The sequence below is a fragment of the Vipera ursinii genome (assembly GCF_947247035.1).
Source record: "Vipera ursinii genome assembly, chromosome: 1".
NCBI lineage: Eukaryota > Metazoa > Chordata > Lepidosauria > Squamata > Viperidae > Vipera > Vipera ursinii.
The window spans coordinates 333,476,999-333,502,225 of NC_139512.1; the positions used below are offsets into that span (position 1 = coordinate 333,476,999).

General features: G+C 39.7%; 1 protein-coding gene across 1 annotated transcript; it reads right to left on the reverse strand.

Moving 5' to 3' along the window:
* Positions 1-1,920: 1,920 nt before the first annotated feature.
* On the reverse strand, positions 1,921-24,573 carry CIMIP2C (ciliary microtubule inner protein 2C; the record flags this gene model as incomplete). The annotated part of the gene is made up of 4 exons (XM_083349318.1): positions 1,921-2,065; positions 20,531-20,643; positions 22,580-22,853; positions 24,500-24,573. The coding sequence occupies 4 exons, from the start codon at positions 24,571-24,573 to the stop codon at positions 1,921-1,923; spliced, it is 606 nt and encodes a 201-aa protein (XP_083205444.1).
* Positions 24,574-25,227: the final 654 nt, after the last annotated feature.

Genomic DNA, 25,227 nt, shown 5'->3' on the forward strand with positions numbered 1-25,227 from the left:
GTGTAAGAAAATGAGTATTTCTCTTTATAAGCTTTATAAATTCAAAGTAAACAGCAAAAAGCAAGTCAACATTTTGACTATAGAAAGTTTTAAACTGTTTAAGGGCTCAGGAAAAGTTGGAATATTTGATTTTGAATATTAAGCCTGAAATTAATGAATTTTAAAGAATAAATGCGTTTTCATGGGAAAAAAGTTATTTCTTACATAATGAGATAAGCAACTAATAATAGTGTTCAGAAATGTTGTTGAGAAATGATAATAGGACTTTGAATCAACATTGCTGGGTATGTTGCGTGTTTTTCTGAATACCCTGTTCCCAGAAGAAGCTGTGATACCAGAAGATGCTATTATAAAAAAAAAGATTTGATCTGACATGAGTATGAACAACATGAACAAGAATTAATCACTGGACATACCAAAAATTGGGCGAGGCTGTAGAAATTAAGAAGGAAATAAAAATGCCAATTCAAAAGAGTAATTGGAATAATTTCTACCTGATGGACTTATGAAAGAAGCTTGTTGAAGTTTGAAGAAATTCAAGACAAGGAGCAATGAACATTCCAATGAATTAAAGACAAGATTGTTTTATGTAAAAAGATGGAATATAAAGGATTATTTGATCAGGATTAAATGGGATTTGTTTTTATTTTAGGATTCTTTCTGATTTGCTGATATCTCACTGGAAACATTATGTATTGGATTTGCTTATAAAGAATTGAGATACAGAATGATGAGTTTTATGTTTGTTAATGAATGTGATTATTTTAGGCTTGGTACTAAAATGCCAGGAGCACTGCTAGATATGTTACAGTATATGGAATATATGCAGAATAACAAAATGAAATGTCCATGTTCAGAGATAGCATACCCTGAATACCATCTGCTTATTCACTTTTTGAGATTTTGTGCATTTGTACTTGCATGCCTTCAAGTCAATCTTGATTCCTGGCAACTACTTGGAAACATCTCTATAGTTTTCTTGGTAGGATTAGCAAAGTGGTTTGCCATTGCCTCCTTCCTAGGGCTGAGAAAAAGTGACTGGCCTGAGATCACCCAGCTAATTTATGGCTAAGATGAGATTAGAACTCAAGGTTTCCCAGTTTTCAGTTGGCATCTACACCAAATTGACTCATGTTAGATATTAACTTTGACTAATTCACAATTTTCAAATACCAACCTATAAAGCCCTAAATGGCATGGGTCCTGATTATCTTAGGGACCACATGCTACCAGCGTCAACTTCCCATCATCCCGTGCGCTTCCACAGGGAAGGCCTCCTCAGGGTCCCGCCTGTCAAGGATTGCCGGCGGGTGATTCCCAGGGGGAGAGCATTCTCAGTGGGCACGCCTGCCCTATGGAATCAGCTGCCGGTGGAACTCCGGATCTCCCCCGACCTTCGTTCGTTTCGCCAGGACCTAAAAACCTGGCTATTCGAGCTGGCTGGCCTGGACTGAGGGGTTTTTAAGGTTTTAAATCCAATTTTAATGTGTTGGGGCTATTAATTTAATTGTATTTTAATCTGTATATTGTATTTTTTAATTTGCCCTGTACACCGCCCTGAGTCCTTCGGGAAAAGGGTGGTATACTGTATAAATCGAATAAAAGTAAACTAAAACTAAACAATTCATTTCTTTGGTCAGGGAAGAAGATATAAGCTAGTTTTACCTTGTTTATACAGAAAAAATAAGTGTGAAATTGAAGCCAGCATGGATGAATGACACATGATATGGGTAAATAGCTGATCACCTCCAGTACTTCAGTTTTTACGGAATATTGTATAACACAAGTATTCCTCGGCAACAAGACATGGTGAAGGAGTAAAAGAAAATCAACTTTATGATTTCCCATTCTTCAAACATTTTTACTCCCAAGCTCTGACTTTCCTCTCAAGGGCTGGACAGGAATGGCAGCATTCTTCATTCAGGCTCTGAACTCAAAAAAGCTGTCTCGGACTTCTCTCTCCTGTGAAGTCACTCTTTTTCCTGAGGGGAAAGTCTGATATGTCCGTAGATTCTCTGGCGAGATGCGATGGAGGTGCCACATTGTTTTGGCACTCAGTGGTGGGCTAAAGGAAAGGGGGTGAGAAGAACAAGCACACAATGGAGACATGGTTATATCACTGGTGACTGACCCCAGGAAGCACAACACGAATGTAATAGAATCCCAGATGATGAATTTTGGGGGGATCCTGGAGGAAATGAAGCTCCCAGTCTGAAAAGGGATCCTGGTTGGAGTTCACCTGAACTGAAAATATTATTTATTCTGAGAGCACTCTTAACCCAAATCTCACTAGACATTTCAGCAGCACATAATCTGAATTGGTTAAACTTTGCTTGTATATGTGAATATAAAGTTCCCAATTACTTAGTCTAGGAAGTATTAGTATCCAATGAAACCTTGCACCATAGGTATACTGGCAAGGCCTTAAGAAATAATATTCTTCCAGACTTCTAGAGCATATACACCCCCTGGGGGTGCAAGATGATATTCCAGGGCGTGCAAAAAGTTAGGTTTTCAAAATTATAGTGTATGTGCATAATTTGTTGCCATTCAAGGTACTAGTTATGGTATTTAAAGCCCTACATGGCAGGGGGCCGGAGTACCTTAGGGAACACCTGCTGCCGGCGTCAACTTCCCTCCGCCCTGTGCGTTCCCACAGAGAGGGACTCCTCAGGGTGCCACCGGTCAGAGAATGTAGATTGGTGGCCCCCAGGGGGAGATCTTTCTCTGTGGGCGCCCCGGAGTTATGGAACCAGTTACCGGTTGAGCTCCGGACAGCGCCCGATCTTCGCTCCTTTCGCCGCGATCTGAAAACATACCTGTTCGAACAAGCCGGCCTGGCCTGAGGGTGGGATTGGTGGGGTTTTTTATTATCATTTTATTGGGGGTTTTATCAATGTATTTATTGTTTTTATGGGCATGTATTTAATTACTTTTTAATTTTTGTAACTTTATGTTTTTTTATTCTTGCCCTGTACACCGCCCTGAGTCCTTCGGGAGAAGGGCGGTATAGAAATATTAATAAATTAAAATTAAATTAAATTATTTTGAACTTTTGTAATGCATGCAAGAATATATCAGAAGCATTCTATGAGTGTGGGGTATAGAAAAGGTTGGGAACCACAGTTCTAGAGGAAGAAATGGCAGACTGAAGATGGCTCCACAAAAAAGTAGACTGACACCCATTGTATATATGTATATATGTGTATATGTATATGTGTGTATTTTCTATCAATCAATCAATCATCAAAATTGTCTCCTTCCACACTAGCCAACAATAAAATACACATGGTGATCACTACTCAGGAAATGTGTTCCATATGCAATGGCTTTGGTAATGGAGAACATAGGTTTTCAGCTGTCCTTTCTCTCCAGATGTTTTTCTTAGAGAACTAGGTATGCAAAATCAATTGCTTTGGTTTAGATGTTACTACAACATGCCTGCTTGGATAAATTACTTTAACCCTTGCAAGGCTGAGCTTGTTTGGAACTAACCTTCTGTGGTTGGTCAACTGTTTTGTGTGCATGTGTGTTTCTACTACACAACAATCCCCTAATGTGAACATGGTCAACATGTTATTTATAATTGGTCTATTAGGCTGAAGAAAAGATGGAACAATTTAATCTATTTAGTTGGTCCAATTTGACACATTTAATTATTTTTATGGATTTATTTATGGATAAAAGAGTTGATGAAAACCTGTTATCTTTATGCTTTCATCTCTGCTGGTAAAGCAGCACAATGCAGGATTATACTCAAAAGTACCTAAACGAAGAAACTCTGCCACAATGTGATGCCCTCCCCCCTCAGCTATCCTCGAAGGCCAATACCAGAAGATTCCTTACTTGGAGAGACAATGTCTGGTGACTCCGGACATGGAGCAACAACAGAGCACGTGCTTCTCCAATGCCCACACTACTAAGAAAGTGGTACTACCGCCATCTCACCATTACTACATAAATGGCCAGGGCATGCAGGACAACTTTAGACTCCCCTGTTGTTTTCAAATATCAACCATGGTTACACTATTGTCCGGTTCTTCAGCAATGCTTAAAATTCATTGGTTAATTAACTGACCTTGTGATTCTACTTTATAAACTAGAATTAAAGAACATCTACCCTGCCATATTAGATTGCCTTGTAATTTGATGTAGATTTCCACCTTTTATGTTCCCCTGCACCCATCTAATGCTTCTATTCCTTCTTTTAGATTCTTTTAAACTCTCACTATATGTATATTCTGCTGACTATATGACACATTGTTGTTGTTGTTGTTAGCTGCAAAGTCATGTCCGACCCATCGCGGCCCCATGGACAACGTTCCTCCAGGACTTCCTGTCCTCTACCATCTTCTGGAGTCCATTTAAGCTCACGCCTACTGCTTCAGTGACTACATCCAGCCACCTCAGTCTCTGTCGTCCCCTTCTTCTATTGCCCTCAACCTTTCCCAGCATTAGGCTCTACTCCAGTGAGTCCTTCCTTCTCATTAGGTGGCCAAAGTATTTGAGTTTCAACTTCAAGATCTGGCCTTCTAAAGAGCAGTCATGGTTGATCTCCTCTACGACTGACCGGTTTGATCGCCTTGCAGTCCAAGAGACATAAATAAATACATTTTTATGAACTTGCTTCAGAGATGAATAATGCTGATTCACAGATAAAATTTGAAAGGAAATAGAATTATACTACACACATCCCTCATTTTCCATTTCAAAATTTCAAATATATCTGATCTGTTTCATATATGAAAATTCCTGGTTAAGAAAAAGAAAAAAGTGAAAATGAAGAAAAAGATGCAGGCATCTGTGAAAGAAAAGACACCAAATATAAACAGATTTTTGAAGTTTTTTAATTAGATACTGTGAATGTAAAATAGAAAAAATATTTTACTTCAGTTATGTAATAATAAGATACACAATCACTTTTCTAAGTGTATGAAATACTCAAAATAGCAAGATTATATAGTATGGCAGTTTGTTTTAAAATATACCAGAGAGTTATACTTTAAATCAGCTAAGTATTCCATCCATTGTGTCATTCCATCCAGTGAATGGGTGAGTATGAAACAGAGTTAGCAAGATAACTTATTCCATTCCTCAGTAATATTTTTGAAAATAGGAACTCCAAATTAGAGGCAAAACTCTAAAGACACTAACATTAATGTACTTGTTTTTAATAAGAAATATAAAGATCACATTTCTTCATTGATTATTCATGATAAATGTTTTTATTAGTTAGGGAACTTGTTTGGATTCTATTCTGCCTATCACATGCATGTTTAATGATATATTTCAGTGCAAGTGAACATAAATTTTCAAGTGTCTCTATCGTATCTTACAATTTACAGAAGCTCCTACAATACTTTATATAAAGAAAGTGATATGAACCCTCAGATTTTTGACATTAGTAGTAGTCAAAACACATTAAATGTAAGTTCATTTAAATGTAATTAGAAGTGTAATTTGGTGCTTTGTTCTTTCTTTTCAGATTCAATTAGCTGCATTCCCCCAACTGACTCCATCTGTGTATAACTCACACAAGGTCAGACTATGGGGAATTGTTTCATTAAAAAAAGTAATAAACCTGCTATAAAATGCTAGCCTACAGCATAATATTTTATTTCCTAGAATAGTACTGGGTCCCATCAGTATTCTTAGAAAATAAAACTGACATGTGCTATGGCCTAGCCCATGTATACCTAAGGAAAAAAAAAGCTAAAATTTGTAGGGAGAGTATTCCTGGAAAATAAGGCATTGGCAGGGAATATCCTTGCCATTACCTTCTAGTAAATGGTACTTACCAGATTATCTTCTGGTAACACCCACTATGACACACATTTAGGGATCAAACTACTAACTGGATATTTCTGAATAAAACTAAGAAAACTGCATTTAAAGCTCATGCCTTAACTCTTAATTATGTCCCTAAATGTTAAGAATCTTAAACATACAGTTGTTTATCCTTTGCTTATTCTATATGGTCTCATCTGTAGATTTAACTTAGAGCTTCTTATCCTTAGGGTATAATTCATATTAACACAGAATATGAGTCCATTAGGGACATGTTAGTGTGCACGGATGTCTATTTTCACTTACCTCATAAGCTGTTCAATTGACTTTCATTTTTCAACTGGATAATAGGAACTACCACATTGTACCAGCAGAGGGCACTCATGAAGTATGAGAAAGTGAAGAGTTTGATTTATGCTCTCTTTCTATTTCTTCAAGTATATTAAATACATTATAAAAATGTAAAATGAAGAACCACATGATTCTCAAAGTTATACCTCTATGCAAAAGCCTAGTCAAGTAGCTGTAGATTTTTACAAATGAATTCAAAAAGCACTCTAGAAGAAATAATTGAAAAAAAGAAATTTCAATTTGTTGTAAGAGAGCCCCAACTTTGATAACTGTGGGCAAACTCCCAGTTGCAAATAATGTCAAGGAAAGTTAAACTGGGCATAGCTGGGCATCATCCAACAACTCAGACAAGGTTTGGGGCAGATATCTCAGTGGTAAAGCAAAATGTTCTACTTATTCAACTGGCATGATGTCAGCCATCAGAATAAGGTCCCAAAGATGCTTTTCTAAAAGGCAACTGGACTTCTTCTTTTTTTCCTTAAAAACTTTTTACTTTTCATCCAAGAAGCTTCTTCAGTTCTCTGAAGAGCTGAACTAAAGAACCAAAGAACTGAGAAACATCTTGGCTGAGAAGCAAAACATTTTCAATGAAAAAAACCAAGAAAGTCCAGTTGGCTTTTGGAAAAGCATCTTTGGGACAACCATGACCTGGATGATTGAATTGCCATAGATCAGACATGTCAAACACAAGGCCCGGGGGCCAGATCCGGCCCACGAAGTGGTTTCATGTGGCCCGCGAAGCCATCCTGGAAACAGTGAGGGAGCGGCCCCCACTGCCTTGGCCCTGGCCCAGAGACCCTCCTTCTGCCAGAGACCCTCAGATCTGTCCCACTCCTGCCCAGGCCCCCATAGGCACTCTTGATGCGAACGATGTAGAGCTGGTCACACCCACCCAGTAGGCCATACGCACTCTAGCCACGCCCACCCAGTAGGCCACGCCCACCCTGGCCATACCCACCTGGTCCCCTGAGGGCAACCGCAATGCTGATGCGGCCCTCAATGAAATTGAGTTTGACACCCCTGCCATAGATGAATAGATAAGGTATATAACTGCCGTTTGTCCAAATCAAGGTAAATCTTTTTTCTAAAATCATATGCAAAATTCAACATCCTACCAACTGTGACCCCATTCCCTGTCCCTAGGTTCATAAGAAAAGTTTTACTAGATCAGCAAGCTATCTATTTTTCCAGTGGCCAATCAAAGGACTTCCAAGCAGGATGGGCAATGCTTCACTTAATGGTGTTCAGTAGCATGTAAAGTCTGAAACCTGATGGTGCCTAGAACAGAAGACCCAACCTTTTCGTAACATCTTAACTGCAAAAGTTGATGGACCATGCAAGCCAGAATTAGCAATGTGGAACCTGTTGGTATCATAGCATAAGTCAGGGGTCCTCAACCTTGGCAACTTTAAGACTTGTGCACTTCAACTCCCAGAATTCCTCAGCCAGCAAAGATGGCTGAGGAATTCTGGGAGAAAATCCACAAGTCTTAAAATTGCCAAGGCTGAGGACTCCTGGCATAAGTGACTATCCCAGGTGACACATATAAAACCCTAAAAGTAAATAAAAAGAAATAAAAAATAAAACTTGCAAGATAACTCAAAATTTCCTGATGTTTTCAACAAGCCTATTAAAACTTTCACAGAACTTGGCAATTTTTTAAAAGAAAACTTTGTGCTGAAAGCCTGTGCCACTTGCTATACCCTCAGGCATCACAGACCACAGATCGGTAACTACTAGCCTAGTTATCAGGGTGAAGAACTGTAATAGAATCTTCTCCTCACCATAATTTTTATTGCCTCTTTAAATTATCCAAGGTATTGCACTCTGTAATAGCAAATACATGAATTAAAAACTGAGTGAAATAATGAATTTTCTGTCTATTACTCAAAGATGGCACTGAACAACCCAATATTTTAAGGTAAGCAATTTAATTCTATTTTTCTACCCACCCAGTTACTTTAATTTAGTAACTGAATTATCCTCGTCTGTTGTGTAGGGCTTCTGAAGGTTTCCAGCATCTGGTCTGCAATCTTGTTTCACCATCCTGTCATCCCAAAGCAATAGAACTACAGTCCCACGACAGCACCAAGTATTAGTTACAGCAGGAACAGAAATGCTACCCTCTGTAAAAGCATGGAGGACAAAAATACATCTTATTTCCTGCCAACACACAAAGCCATAAAAGTAAGTACAATCTGTGGCAGAGCAACATGCCCTAGAAAAGTGCTCCAGGGGATTGATCAATCGTGATTAATGCTTGTGTGCCTTGGAGAGGAATAACAAAACAGATTGCTTTGGAATGACAGGCCAACAGGCAATGCTGGAGTCATTATTTAGAAAGATACAAACTAGGGAGGTGTATTAAAAGCAGAAATCAGTCTGCTGAAGTGGACGAACTTTTCCTATACACACACCATGATGTCAGTTTGCAGCAGCGAAAATCTAGAGGAGAGTCACTAACATGTTTTCAGCAGGTTTCTGGTTTTTATAGCAGTATGGTAAAACATTAAAACTCAGAAATATTAAGTTTGCTGAATTTCCTATTTATGTATACTATCTTATATCAGTTCAAGATACTCTCACCATTATAAAACTGCAGATACCCAGCTTAGGCCTTAGGGCTATGAGATCCGGCCTTCAAAATTCTGGATGATCACTATAATGCATTAAAGGAGCCCAGGTGGCACAGTGGTTTGAATGCAGGTTGACCGCCCACTGCCAGAAGTTCGATTCCAACCAGCTCAAGATTGACTCAGCCTTCCATCCTTCCAAGCTCAGTAAAATGAGAACCCAAATTGTTGGGGGCAATATGCTGACTCTGTAAACTGCTTAGAGAGTGCTGTAAAGCACTATGAAATGGTACATAAGCCTGGGTGCTATTGCTATTAAAGAGTTTATATTTTCTTTCTCTCTTAGCTGCCATCTGTAGCCTATATAAATAATTAGTCTCTCAACCAAGTACTCTTTTTTTCACCTAACATATAAAAAAATCAATAATGTAGGAAGTGCAAATCAGGCACTTTATAATACAGACAACCAAATGCCTGACAGACAAATGAAGGAATTGGAACATAACATACAATATGCTTAACCAATAATCTAGGCCAGACGTATCAAACCCGCGACGTCATGTGACGTCGCGCAATGTATCGGGACGGTTTTGCCATTGCTGGCAATGGGGTGGGTGTTATGTCAGTAGATAGTTGCAAACATGTAAATAGCAGGTTGCAAAGAAGGTTCTTTGAAGCGGGAGATTCTGGTGCAACTATTGGTTAAAGTTGTAAAGGAGCGGGAAAATAGTGACTGATGATTGGATACAGTTTAAACAGTTCTAGTATAAAAGCCTGAAACATTTGACAGTTGGCAGTTGACTTATGTGTATTGAATAAACTCTTTTTGTTGTGAACCACTCTGAGTCATTGTCTACCTGAACCAAACAACTGGCGACGAAGGTGGGATAGACGGAGGACCAGAGAAGGTTCGGCAGAACAGCTGCGCGTAGGCGGCAAATTTGAAAAGAAGTCACAGTCAACCACAAGCGGCCGCGGCGGAATCAACAATCCTCCGAATGGCGCAAATCGGGTCCTTGAAAGAATTCGACCCAAACTTCCCAGAGGACTGGGAAGAATATGTTGGACAGGTCGAAGGGTTCCTGCTTGTTAACGGGATAACAGATGACCGAAAAAAGGCGGCAGCTTTACTGACCATATGCGGCACACCGGTGTATCGGATCGCTGTAGGACTTTGTCAACCACAGCCGGTCTCAAGCGTTCCATATGCCGATCTGTTAGCCAAATTAAAAGTGCATTTCACGCCAAGGAGATCAGAACACTTTTGGCGTCGCATCTTCGAAAAAAGAAATCAGAGACCGGGCGAGTTGATCCAAAGATTCGTTGCTGCAGTCAGAGAAGCCGCAGTATGATGCAAATATGACAACTTGGAAATAAGAATCAGGGACCGAGTGGTACTAGGCTTGCGAGATGAGCAACTACAAAATAGAATTATCGCCAAGCCCACCGGCGATTTGCAAGAAGTACTGGACGAACTCTTGACTTATGAATCCACCGGGTATCGCGACCCCCCGCAATAGCATGGCTGCGTCTGCCGAAATTAATCAAGAAGGCCTTGTGGACTGCGGGGAGGTGGACCAGCAATGGGAAGCTGACATCGCCGAAGTCACCAGACGGTTTGGAAAAATGGCGGCAAAACCATCCCGAAGCGACGGCCCTGAACCGAACCGCCGATTCCAAACCACAACACCGCAACGACAAGCAACCGCAACCCAACGACAACTGAGAGACACTGCAACGAGACCGCGCGACAACGACAACCGATGTGACAGCTGCGGGGGCAATCATCCCCGTGCAACTTGCAGATTCCGTACCGCCAGATGCAGATTGTGTGGGAAGACCGGCCACATTCAAGCCATTTGCAGGGGTTGTGCACGCGACAATCGCTTACATGAAGTCGACGTTTGGCCCGAAGGTAAGGTAACCCCTTACTATAGTGGCAAAGAGACCCCTAGACCGAGGGTTAAATTCCCGAACCGCGGGGAGGTGGCGCGAGTCAATCATACTAGGAAGGGAAAAATTAACAATTTTCCGGGTGAAAAATTAAAAATTATAGTCCAATTGCAAGGGATTCCTTGCAAAATGGAAATAGATTCTGGGGCCTCAGTGTCCATAATATCTAGTGAAACCCTTAAAAAAATTGAACAAAAAAGTGGCAGAAAGATTCCACTTAGTTCAACCAAAATCCAATTGACCGACTTCCAAAAAACCCCAATAAAAATTAAAGGGAAAATTACCCTTAGTGTTAAATATAAGGGGTTTAAGGGAGTATTAGATTTAATAGTTACTGAAGGCCATAGAACTAGTTTAATAGGCCTTAACTGGTTCCCTGCCCTGGGAATTTGGATAGGGGGAATAAACACAGTTATTAAAAATAAGACCCTCGAATCAGTCTGCGATGAATTCGCAGACGTATTTGATGGGTCTTTAGGTAAATACAAAGGGCCCCCAATTAAATTTAATTTAGATCCGTCGGTTAAACCCATCAGGCTTAAGGCCCGAAGGGTGCCTTTCGCCCTTAAGCAAAAAATCGAGGCCGAGCTCGATAAGCTTGTAGGCCAAGGCGTCCTAGAACCAGTCGAGGGTGGTTTGTGGGAAACGCCGATCGTCACACCCCTTAAACCTAATGGGGATGTGAGGATCTGCGCTGACTACAAAGCCACCCTGAACCTTGGAATGAAAAAACACGCTTACCCGGTCCCGACGGTGAAGCAGGTCCTCGCCAGGATACAGGACGGCGCCATATTTGCCAAGTTAGACTTGGCGCAGGCGTATTTGCAATTAACTGTTTCTGAAGAGGCTGCTGAAGCTCAGACTATAGTTACCCACAAGGGGGCGTTCCGAGTCCAAAGACTGCAATTTGGTATTGCAGCAGCTCCAGGCATCTTCCAAGAGGTGATGGAGAGGACCTTAAAGGGCATACCAGGTGTATGCCCTTATTTTGATGATGTTCTTATAGCTGGAAGAAATGAAGAAATATTAGCTGAGCGTCTGGAACAGGTATTGGAAAGGTTTAGGAGGGCTGGACTAAAATTAAAAAAGGAGAAATGCTGTATTGGGGTTAAATCCACTGAATTTTTAGGATTTAGGATAGACAAAAATGGAATTCATCCTACCCCTGATAAAATCAAGGCAATTAAATTGGCACCAGAACCAAAAAACAAGGCTGAATTACAAGCCTTCCTTGGATTAGTTAATTTTTACTACACATTCGTGCCACACAAAGCTGCTATAGCAGAACCTCTACATAGACTTTTAGATAAAAAAACCCCGTGGCAGTGGCTTGACTAACATAGAGTCAGTTTCCAAACATTAAAAAATATTCTTTCTAGCCAATCAACAGTAACCCATTTTATTGAGAATAAACCAATTTTTTTAGCATGCGATGCTTCACCTTATGGTGTGGGGGCTGTTATCAGCCACTTGGACAGTCATGGTATTCAAAGGCCAATTGCATATTATTCCAGGACGCTTACTAAAGCAGAGCGGAATTATGCACAGATCGGATAGGGAAGCATTAGCAATCGTGGCAGGAGTAAAAAAGTTCCATGATTACCTTTATGGTAGGAACTTTACCATACTCACTGACCATAAACCATTATTGGGACTGTTTACCACTGATAAACAGACACCCCAAATAATGTCGCCCAGGATGCTGAGGTGGTCAATTTTCCTCTCAGCATATTCATTTTCCCTTCAACACAGACCTGGCAAGGAAATGGGACATGCAGATGCCCTTAGCAGACTGCCATTAAACAACACTGAGGAAGACCCTGCTCCTGTGGGACAAATTATGTCTTTACAGGACATTCCTGAATGCCCCTTAACTGCTAAAGAGATAGCTGAGGCCACCAATAAAGACAATATCCTAAAAAGAATCATGGCCTGGGTCCTTAGTGGGTGGCCAAGTACTAACCCGGATGCCAAGTACGTTCCATATTTTAGAAGGAAGGATGAACTATCATCCCATTTGGGATGTATTCTCTGGGGCAACCGTGTTGTCATTCCTGAAATCCACAGATCTACAATTTTATTAGAGTTACATGAGGGCCACCCTGGAATAGTACGTATGAAGGCATTGGCTAGAAGTCACTTATGGTGGCCTGGACTTGACAAGGACATAGAAGAATGTGTTTCTGGATGTTATTTGTGTCAGCGTTCTAGACCTGAGCTGCAACACACACATACTCATAAGTGGGAATTGGCCAGGAATCCTTGGTCTAGGATTCATATTGATTTTGCTGGACCCTTCCAAGGGTTAACCTTTCTAATAGTGGTGGACAGTTTCTCTAGATGGCTAGAGGTAATACCTGTCAGTTCAATGACTTCAGGTAAAACAATACAAGTCTTAAGGGGCCTCTTTGCCACTCATGGGTTACCTGATGTAATTGTGTCAGATAATGGGCCCCAATTCACCTCTGTTGAATTCCAGGATTTCCTCAGGGCCAACTCGATTAGACACGCAACATCAGCACCCTTCCACCCGTCCACCAACGGCTTGGCTGAACGCAACGTGAGAACCACCAAAGATGCATTAAAGAGAATCATCCGTGGCAATTGGCACCAAAGAATGGCAGAATTCTTGCTGACCCAACATACGACCCCTTGCACGGCTACCGGAAAAAGCCCGGCAGAGATGAGGTGGGGAAAAAGGCTAACCACCAAACTGGACAGGTTACATCCTGACAGACTACCATCAAGTGCTGAACCGGACATTCCCAACAGATCATTCAAAATTGGAGATCTAGTCTGGGCCAGGAATTATGCACAGGGGGACAAATGGGTCCCAGGGGTGGTCACTGATATAATGGGGCCTTTGTCTTACACTATTGAGGGGGAAGGGAATAGGGTAAGCAAAAGACATAGATCAGCTAAGGAAGAGAACTATTGGTAGCATGCCAGTTGAAGGGGATCAAAGTATACACGGGGGGAACATTGCATCACGGCTTAATTATAACAACCTGCCAGTTAGTGGGGAAGCAGAAATTCAAACCAGTGCGTCCACAGCTAACCAACAACACAGTCAAATTGACTGGGAGCTGCCCCCTTTGAGCAGGCCCGCATTAGCTGAACATCAACATCAAACACAACAACAGTCACAACTTGTTAGCAGAGAAGCATCTGAGCCAACAATTCTAGAGTCCAGATCCACCAGTGTAAGCCAGCCAAGCAGACAATCTGATAGCGATGACTTAGGTATTCAAAGCAGTAGATATCCATCAAGGGTCCACAGGCCACCCAAATACTTAAGAGACTATGTCAATAAATAACAACAACTGGGGGGTAAGGGGTGCTATGTCAGTAGATAGTTGCAAACATGTAAATAGCAGGTTGCAAAGAAGGTTCTTTGAAGCGGGAGATTCTGGTGCAACTATTGGTTAAAGTTGTAAAGAAGCGGGAAAATAGTGACTGATGATTGGATACAGTTTAAACAGTTCTAGTATAAAAGCCTGAAACATTTGACAGTTGTCAGTTGACTTATGTGTATTGAATAAACTCTTTTCGTTGTGAACCACTCTGAGTCATTGTCTACCTGAACCAAACAGTGGGCGCGGCTTCCGGATGACGCGTCTGGCCTGCAGGCCGGCAGTTTGACACCCCTGATCTAGGTAAACCTTAATAATGATTCAAACTTTCTCCAAGATCTGTCAAGTATACCTAGAGCCCTTGCACAAATACAGTCCTAGCAATTACAATTACCCCTTATTGGCCAGCCAGACATCAGTAGGCATGCAGCTAATCAGTGTTTGGGAGACATGCTTTGACAATTCTGTAATACAAATCTTTTATTCCTTCCAGTACTTTTTTTGGAAGACTAGATATATGAAACTGGTCAACTGATTCATTTCATGTTTCTGCTGTACATTAGCCCGCTCTTTGACCAATTAAGTGTATTGTGGGAACAGATATTAATTTTATTAATTCAATTAATTATTTGTTATAGCCCCCATTCCCTTAAACTCTGTGTAGCTTATAAAATCCCAAAGACAATTAAAGTGAATGACAAAGTTGCAGACTTGAGTTGACAGCAAATGTTTACATTTAAAAACTTAAGGCTTTCTTTGTAATATTCAGATGGCATTATGCATCACTAGAATCTGCTCTTTAAATTCATTCTTTACATTGCATAAATGGTGTGAAATCAAGCAAGTCAAATAAAGTAATATTGTACTGTATATAATTGGAAAGCAAAGGTTAATACACTATCCATTTAACATATGTTCACCCAATCTTCGAATGTAAGTACTATCTGGAAGGAACATTGGTGATGAACACTGAAGTTAGAAAGTTTCACCAATGATGCAGAAGATGGGACACTGCATAGGTGATATATAATTACTGTGCATTCCACATTCCCGGGTAATTCTCCTAGGAAATTACCGGTATATATTGGAAATAGAAATGTAACAGATAAAGCTTGATAAATTTTATTCAAGGAAATTTGAAGAAACAAGCAATACAAAGAGAACAAAGATATTTTACAAACATTTTTGTAATTCTTTTAAATAACATGAATCAGTTCTCAGGTTACATACAACTTTACTTACATGATTTTTAAGAACATAACACCATCATAAACCCATTTGTCACAAAGCAATACTGACAAATGGAAATAAGAACTCAGTTGCAATTAAGGACCTTCATCAAAACAGCACAGTATGGCCTAATACCATACTGACTGGGAAACCATGGACATTAATTCAAGGAATATTTATATTTTTAGACTTGGATCAAGATCAGTTACACAGAGAAAGGTACTGTATGTTCAATTATAAAAGCAGAGAATTTCATTATAGGTAGTCCCTGGGTTACAATGACAATTTGGACCGGGGGTTTGCTAGTCACCAAGCAATGTGATAATAAAGCATAATGTCACATGACTACAATCTAGGTTACACTTTAATCCCAAAATGTGCAGGTCATTAAGTGAGAAGCAGTTCTCAGGTAAAGAGTACAGGGTACCATAAGAGGTGGGAGAGGCTGGGGAAGGCCCTGGGAGAGCCAGTGCAGACCGTGCATGAATTGAGGGTGGCTGGGGAGGGCATGGAAGCCCAGCAAAGGCTGCACACAGATAGTGTGGGCCAAAGAACTTACCAGAGTGATTTGTGACCTTCTCTGCCAGCTTCCCCATTGACTTTACTTGTGGGAAGCTAGCAGCGAAGATTGCAAATGGTGATCAGGCCACTCTACAACATTGTAATTGCAAGCCAGACATCCTTGCAGGACCATCTGCTGCCGGGAATGACTTCCCATTGCCCAGTGCGCTCACACAGAGAGGGCCTCCTCAGGGTGCCATCGGCTAGACAATGTCGGCTGGCGACCCCCAGGGGGAGGGCCTTCTCTGTGGGAGCACCAGCCCTATGGAACCAACTCCCCCTTGAGCTTCGGATGGCCCCGGATCTCCGGTCCTTTCGCCGCGGCCTCAAAACACGCCTTTTCCATCAGGCTGACCTGGACTGACAGGGATTTTAATTATGTTTTTAATTTTTAACTTAATTTTAATTTTAATTTATTCTACTGGGGCTATTAATTTAATTTCTTTTTAACTTGTGTATTATTGTATTTTATTGTTGTTAGCTGCCCTGAGTCCTTCGGGAGATAGGGCGGCACATGAGTCCCAATAATCATCATCATCATCATCATCATCATCATCATCATCATCCTTATGCCCTGATTGCAATCACATGACCACAGGGGTACTGCAATGGGAACTCTGGAAACCAATCACGTGTCCATTGTTTTCAGTGCTACCATAATTTTGAGTGGTTGCTGAATAAATGGGGCATAAACCAAGGACTATCTGTAACAAAGTATACAGAACTAGGCATGCAAAAATATTCAAACTTAAAATCCCTTTTGTTCTGAGCTGAGAAAGGTTTGGTCTGAGCTTGGAACACTTCCAGAATACAGGTAATGGTTTAGCAACCACTGTTGGTACCAGTACCTTGGTTGCTAAGCAGAATGGTCACTAAGTGAAATCATGACTATGCTTATATTCATACTTCAGCTTTCCTTTATTTTACTGACCTGCGGAGGTTTTAAATGCAAGGATTCATCATAAATTACTTTTTCATCACAGTTATCACTGTGAGTGGTTACTAAATGAGGTAGTTACTATTTGAGAACTACCTATAATTATAACATCATTGAACCAGAATAGCTGTAACATCATTTGAGCACTGTATGATCAGCATACAAGTTTCAAATTCAAAATGTTTATTTATTTATCTATCAAATTTTAAAAATGCCCATCTCCCGCATTTATTCATTTTTATTTATTAAATTCCTATGCTGCCCATCTTACTAATACACCAACTCTGGGAGGGTTACAATATAATAAAAAAGCGCTAAAAACAAAATTGGTATTAAAAGATTAAAAGTTAAGAACCAAGACGACGGGCAGCCTGGGGGTGAGATTCTTCTCTACATTGTTGGCCACCTCCAACAGGTCCCTATCTAGGCCCCAAGCCAAGCAGCAGAGCTAAGTTTTTAGGCTCTTCCAGAAGGCCAAAAGTTTGGGGATGGATCTCACCTCTGATGAGGGAATATTCCACAGAGCAGGGGCCACAGCAGAAAAGGATATTTTCCTGGATCATGCCAGCCAAAATTCTTTGGCCAACAGGACCCTTTCCCCTGAAACGAGTGGGGCGGGTTAGTCCCATCAATGTAAGGCAATTCCTCAGGTACCTTGGACTCATGTCATAAAAAAGGTAAGGTAAAGGTTCCCCCGCACATGCATGCTAGTCGTTTCCGACTCTAGGGGCCGGTGCTCATCTCCGTTTCAAAGCCGAAGAGCCAGCGCTTGTCCGAGGACGTCTCCGTGGTCATGTGGCCGGCATGACTAAACGCCAAAGGCGCACAGAACGCTGTTACCTTCCCACCGTAGTGGTCCCTATTTTTCTACTTGCATTTTTACGTGCTTTCGAACTGCTAGGTTGACAGAACATGTCATAAAACATACCAATAATATGTTTTGCATATCATAGGCCAGAAATCTTAGTTCATCTGAGCTTAGTTGTTGCAGCCCTAACAAACACCCAAAACAGATTGCAGAGAGGTAAACAGAACAAATGAGAAGATACATTCATAGTAAATTTAAATAATTGAATTAAAATAAAATACAGAAATTACAAGCAATACATATGCATATATGTACATGGTTCAATATATAATTGCATTTTACAACAATACTTATTGCATATTTTAAGAGAAACTTGTTTTTAAGGGAGCGGGGGTGGGTGTTTTGCAAATACTAGAAAAGAAATAGATCCAAGAAAATGCCTTTAAGCGACCATAGTGGGGCATTCATTCAAGAAAGTATCTTCCCAATATATACAGGATCAAAGCAAATACAACATTCCTCGACTTACAATCACAATTGGGACCAGAATTTCCATTACCAAGCAAGTGTTGAGTCGTGCCCAGTTTTACGATCTTTTTTGCCATGGCTGTTAAGCAAATCCCTGGTGTTGTTAAGTGAATCACATAGTCATTAAGCAAATCTGTCTTCTCCCATTGTTTTTACTTGTCAGACGTTAGCTGGGAAGCTTGCAAATGGTGATCGCATGACCCTGGGATGCTGCAACAGTTGTAAATACATGTCCAGTGCCATGCCCCAAATTTGGTTCATGCGACATGGGATACTACAGCAGTCATCAGTGTGAGGTTCAGTCATTATTTTTTCCAGTGCTGTTGTAACTTTGAATAGTCGTTAAACAAAAGCTTTAAGTTTATATTTTATTTTTATTAGATGCTACAATATACTGTAAATAAATAGGAGACCCAATTCCCTCCCATCCCTCTAACTCTTTCTTGAGATTTCAGGGCAAAACAACAGATTATGAGGAAATAAACCAGCTGGATGTTTTTTCTTTTCTTACACTGATATGAGTAACATTTACAAGGGAGAAATAGCAGATGGCCAGGTTTCTGAATTCTTCTGTTCTTCCTTGTAAATGTTTTTCATCCTTAAATTGTTATAATTTCTCTCTTCAATCCCCTCCCACAATATGATTGATCTACTTATGATAATAGGAATAACTAAGGATTAAATGGTGTATTGACTTGGAGTAGTTGTCAAGCTCTCTTCCAAGCAAAAGAGGCTAATGTTTTCCAAATCAGATGGGTAGATTTCTACTGATATCTTTTTAATAATCTGGTAAAATGCCGGATTTCCTTCCCCTTCTAACATCTGTTCTCTGGTTTATTACTATGGTAGAATGTTATGTTACTTCAATGATTAGGAATACAGAATACAGGTCAGTGAACCAAAATGATAAAAAGCAGAAAATTAACAAGTGATGCATAATACTAAGGGCATAAATCATAGTTCAATATTACTCTATGTGCTTTATACAGTGAAGGTCCCAGATTCAATCAGAACTTAAGTAACAAATCTGGAAAATATATTTGTCTCCTTTAGGTTTTGGAGAACTTATTGCCAATCACAATAGCTAACTATGGGAAATAAGGTGAACCAATAACTAGTATAAGGCACCTTCTTATGCTAAAGATAGCTCTATTGTACTTTCTGCTTTCTGTTATTATTATTTAGTGTATGGCATATCACACATGGACTAGCAATAAATGAACATTTCAACTAAATCTGCTTTCTGTGAGAATCTCACTGTACAATTCTATATAAGAGAACATAGGACTGCAGTGTTTTCTGTCACAATAACTTTGTTCATCATTGCCAATAACAAGTTTTTTCTCCTTTACAAAGATTTAGACTGCAATTAAGCTGTACAATATTTTCTGACTTTAATGACTAGTTTGAAGAGCAGGACAGGAGATAAGAGAATCTTTTCTTGGAAAAAAGAAAATTCCAGGGTTGAATTAACACATTTGAGATTATCTTTTTAAAGAACTAAGAAGAATGGAATAAACAAAAAAGAAATGTATTTTTCATTTGAACAAAGACTAAAAAACATTCTGTTGGAATGATAATTAATGTCTTTAGATACACTACTGACTTTTTGATGTGTTTCTTTCCATAATGAATGGCAGAACAAAAACAGCAGGAAAAATATAAAGTGCTGTCTATCTTATGCATAAACACACTCCTTAAACGCAAAGAAATTGTTGCTTTTGTTAATGAATCTCATGACTTTAGATGGATTTTAGATGACAGTGAGGGTCTTAGAAGGGATTTACTGACATGATCCAAGTCACCTCAGATTATTTTAGACTCAGACTTGTTACAGATAGTCCTTGGCTTAGAAGCAATCATTTGAAGTTACAATGGCACTGAAAAAAAGTGATTTACTATCATTCCTCACATTTACAGCAGCAATCCCATGGTAATGTGAACAAAATCTGGTTACTTGGCAACAGACACGCATTTTTGATGGCTGCAGCATGCAGGAGTCATAAGATAACCATTTGCAACCTTCTTAGCCAACTTCCAACCAGTGACGTCAATGGAGGAAGCCAGATTTGCTTAACAACTGTGTGATTCAACTTAACAATCACAGTGATTCACTTAACAAGTGTGGCAAAACAAGGTCATTAAATTGGTCATGACTCACTTAACAATCATCTTGCTTAGCAAAAGAAATGTTGGTTCCAACTGTGGTCATAAGTTGAGTACTGAGAGCCTATAACAGAATAGCAGAGTTGAAAGAGACCTTGGAGGTCTTCTAGTCCAACCCTCTGCTCAAGTAGGAGACTCCATACCATGCCGTGCTTGTCCAATCTCTTCATAAATCTTCTACAATAAGGAAATTGATGAGTTTCTATAACACTTCCATAAACAATCTCAATATAATACCTGATTTCTTCCCTTCCACACCATTGTTTTTCCCCACTAGACTCACAGATCAAGAGGATGAGGATACTTGTCTCTTTCCTTCATAGGCAACACAAAGTATGGTACCATGTGCAATGTCCCTGTCTTATCTCTGTAATGTTCACGATGCATCTGAGTAAGCTACAAATTAAAAATAAATTGGGTCAGGAGCATCAGTACACAGACCTGAGTTCTTTTGAGAATATTTACTTTATGTGTTTACTTGATTTCCAAATCATCCACATTACTGTTATGTAAGGGTTGGTGTGCTGAATCTACACAAGGGAATCTAGCACTTAGAACTCTATTCAACCATGATGCCTATCACTTGAGCAAGGAACTGAATTATCCTCTTTACATGATTGTTGTGAGGCTAAAACTTAATAAGGATTGGTGATGCTGCTAATTGTACTCAATTCAATTTCTCATTTTTCCAGATGTACTTGCATTGGTTTCTATTTGCAGTGTCTGTGCATTCAGTGTCTCCAAATCCACACAAAAATCTATGTGCATTTGCCAGAGTTGTCTATTTCTGTACAAACTGTTCTTCTTCTTTGTGCACTTTTCCCAATGTACTCCTTTCCATTAACACATTTTTCTTGTAACATTTTATGCCAATTTTCCATCAACATGCATGTCTTTATGCACTTAATTTGATTTTAATTTAATGTACTAATTACCTCCCTACAGTTCTATATGCTTTTGCACTATGTGTGCAGCATATGTTCAAAACAATCATTGTTAAAAATCCTGCCTTAGCATTAATGAACACAAATACCTGTAAAATTCTATTAACCTTAAAAAATAACTGAAAATGAATGACTTTTTCGGTCACTTCTATTTTCTACAAATATATATTTTTCATATGGATAAACAAAAGCTTTCACAGGATCCACCATTTTGCCAAACTGATGAAAGCAGCAATCTGCCATAAACTGTGTGTGCAACATCACAGTACATATATAGAAAATGTTTGCATCAGGTTGGTGCAATGCTACTTCACCATTTGCCCCCTCCCACTCGCCATCCCTGTGAATGTTCCCACAAGGGAATGCAGCAAGTTTGGAAGCAATGATTTGTAAGAAAAGAGAGAAAAGCTTGCAGGGAAAGGACTTCCTCTCCCCATTCTATTACTTTTCCACTCAAAATCCCAGAGGTTTTTTATTAATAAAATCCAACGATTCATTGTTGCCATTTTCAAGCAGTGATGGGTTCAAACAGCACAAGGCAAGGATGCCCTTTATCCCCTCTCCAACTGCAGAATATATCATTTGTTGATGTTCTGTCACTGAAACCTGTACTCTTAAAAAGATCTGTCAAGGGAGGGGGGAACTGGACAAAGTAAATAGTGGTCAATTCCATTTTTTATTATATACAATTGGATTTTCTATTTTCAAAATATAAAGGAGCCAATCTTTATTCTAACAGACCTAAGAGGCAACTTAAAAGTTATTTGTATCGTAATAGATCTTTTTCCATAAATCTTAAAATGCTGAAGAACAGGCATAAACTGAAATATAAGACTATTAGAACACAAAGAGCATTCAAGTTACATCTAGGATTAATACAAGTATCACCAGACTATTTGTGTGTGTTTTGTTTTTAAAAATGAAAAGCATTCATATATGCATAATATACTAGCCTCTAGACATACATGAGGGTACCTACATCGAATAAAAAGAAATTATACTACCCAGAATAAAGTTAGTACCTGGTTCCGCTGATTGTCTAAACCGATTTAGCAAATCCTTCATTTAGCTAACTTTGGTTTTGCAGATTTTGAATGTAACTGGCAAATTATCTGAACAGTGTTTCTATGTATGCAAGTGCGTAAGATCCCATTTATCATTTTATGCACACATAAAATGCATAAATGTCATATTCATGAATTACACATCCCATGTCATTTTACAAACATTCCTTTCCCCCTCTTAAACCAAGTGTTTACTTTTAGACAATAATGAAATATCCCTAATTAGTTTAATGTAGATCATCTACATGACATTCTGAATTCACAATTTCAAATTATGTGTAATTGACCATGAGGGAGACGGTATGTCTTGAAAAGCAGCTTTACCTTGTAGAACTCTTGCAGTTCTTCTGAGCGGTTCATATCCAAATTGAAACGAGAGTAATTAGGAGTATGTAGCCATCGATCCCAGCCTCTTGCCCTTTCCCCAATCACAAGAGATGGGTCACGGGAGAAAAGGGTTGGGAATTGGCCTCCTTTGCTATAGGGACTATAGCTGGTTTCCATTGCAGCACTTCGGAAGTCTTGAAAATATTTCATGGTGGTATTTCCATAGGTGTCACCAAAGGAAAAGGCTACATTAGGGACATGGCCACGGTACCTAGAGAAAAAGGGGAAATCAAATTATACATTCATTAATTTATTCACCTTGATAACACTCATTATTTGCAGCATTTGCAAACACTATAATTTGCATAAAAACAAAATTATTACATCTATTTTTACAAAAGTTAAAAGCAGTTTTAAAGCAGTTGATGGTTTCTTGGTTTGCTTAGACTAGTGCCATATATTATTTCTATGCCTCATGTAAGTTTTCCTCTATGTAGACCTTTCTATTGGAACCTGTATATTTTACTTGAATCACTACTGAAAAATCAAGTTCTAATTGCTTAAGAAAAATATTCCTAATCAGAAATTATAGTTTAAAATTCCAGTCTTTCTAACTTTCTTCTTCCCACCCCTCTCAATATTCAGTGTCTGAATAAGTTTTTCAACAACTACTTCATAAGTTCCATATTTAAAAAGATGCAAGGATACTATTCTGCCCAATTTACAGCCCTCACTAAGCCTGTGAACAAGGAAAAACAATCTAATTTAACATTATTCCTAAATGACTGTTGCTATGCAACACATTATTAACGACCAGTTTGCATCTTTCTCATATTGATGCTTTCTAGTAAGTGACCTCCATCTCAACAGTGCATTTAATAAGCTAATTGCATGATTTTTTTCTAAGCAATTTTTCAAAGTAGAGGAAATTAATTACACATATAAGACTCATATTTATACCATTCTTTTTATAAGCTATATATAAGCAAGATCTCCACTAGTGATTTATAGCATCTTTTTGAACCATCTAACAATCGCTATATTAATATAACAGTAATGACAGCATTTATATCACTTAAATAGTAGCTGAGTGAAGGTAGAAGAGGTATAAGGGGAATAACCATAATCTCTTCTACAATAGTCTTGATTACCTGAAATTTATCATATTCTTTCTTTCAAAGAAACACTTCTTAGCATCATACACAATGCAATTTGCATTTTAAAGACATATCAATACTATTCTGAGTTCCTATTTTCCTGCATGGTAGACATCAAGAAGCTCTCCTTAGAAGAATGAGTTGCTCAGCAACAAAATAGGAACACTTTAACAGTGTCACACACAAATTTTTTTTGAAAATAATGGATTAAGGACTGGGAGATTCATTTGTAATATACAAAGGTGTAGATAAATAAAGGATGGGACTATAGTTATCAGACTGGGCATTATCATAATAATAAGCACGGGGGAGGGTCAGAAGTGAGGCATCGAATATTTTTTTTGTAATCCCATTTATATCCCGCCCTTCTCCGAAGACTCAGGGCGGCTTACAATCTAAAGCACAAATCAATGTGCTTAGCAATAGCCTTCACTGTATACCAACAGTTCTACCAGTTTATCCCCTCCCACCCACCTAAAAGCCTTTTGGTTTAAATGCTTTCTAACACACGAAACATCCTTTTTTTTCCAGACAAGGAAGCAGCTTTTTACAAGTAAAATTTCATCCATTAACGTAGGTGTTCCGAGAAGGTATATAGAATGTCACCGTCTTTTGCTGACAGGACAGTTCGGTCACAAATCGTTCCTCATCTTTTGTTCCCAGCGCCTCAGCCTTCACCCGCCTTCAATCTCTCGCTGACCGACGCCTCAAATCCCCCCCGCCGTCCCCACCTCACTAAAGACATTTGCCGGTCACCCACCCAGGCATGAGCCCCGGCGGCACATAGACCGCGTTGTTTTGAGTGAGGAGGGTCCCAGCGCTGCGTGAGGCCATAGCCACGATCCCTTCAGCGGCGAGGGACGGATCAAGTCACGAACGCTGCCAACTAGCGTAGCCGGGAATTGAGAGCCTTAAGGTGGAGGCCGGCCTACTTAAGGCCGAAGCAGTCACAAACCAGTCGCCATGGCAGCCAAGAGGCCTGGTTTCGCTGCACTGGCGCAGAAGGAGGCCGCTCCCTTCGCCTCCTTCACTTGCGCCCATCCTCCCGGGCTCCTCTCACCAGGAAAAAGTGGCTCACACGCTGCGGCGAGGTGTGTGGAGCTTTTTAAATAAAGAAATGCAACGTGAGGAAATACGTCCCGGGTCATCTGAAGGATTTTATTCGGCATTTTAAAAAAATCCTTAGAAGTATTGCACCCGTACCTTGCAAACTGGAAGAAGACACAATTAATTCCCAGAAGCGTGCTCGCTTATAAATGTGCTTACAATTGTTTCCTGCTTGAGCATAGGGTTGGACGAGAAGACCTCCAAGGTCTTCCAACTCTATAATTCTGTTCTGTTCTTTTCTCAATTCCCGAAGCCAGGCAAAAGCCAGAGCAAAGGCGTTGATTATTTGGTAGCATACAGTCCCAAAGGTGCTTTTTCACGAGACAACTGGACTTTCTTGTTTTTCTTTGAAGAAGTTTCGCTTCTTATCCCAGAAACTTT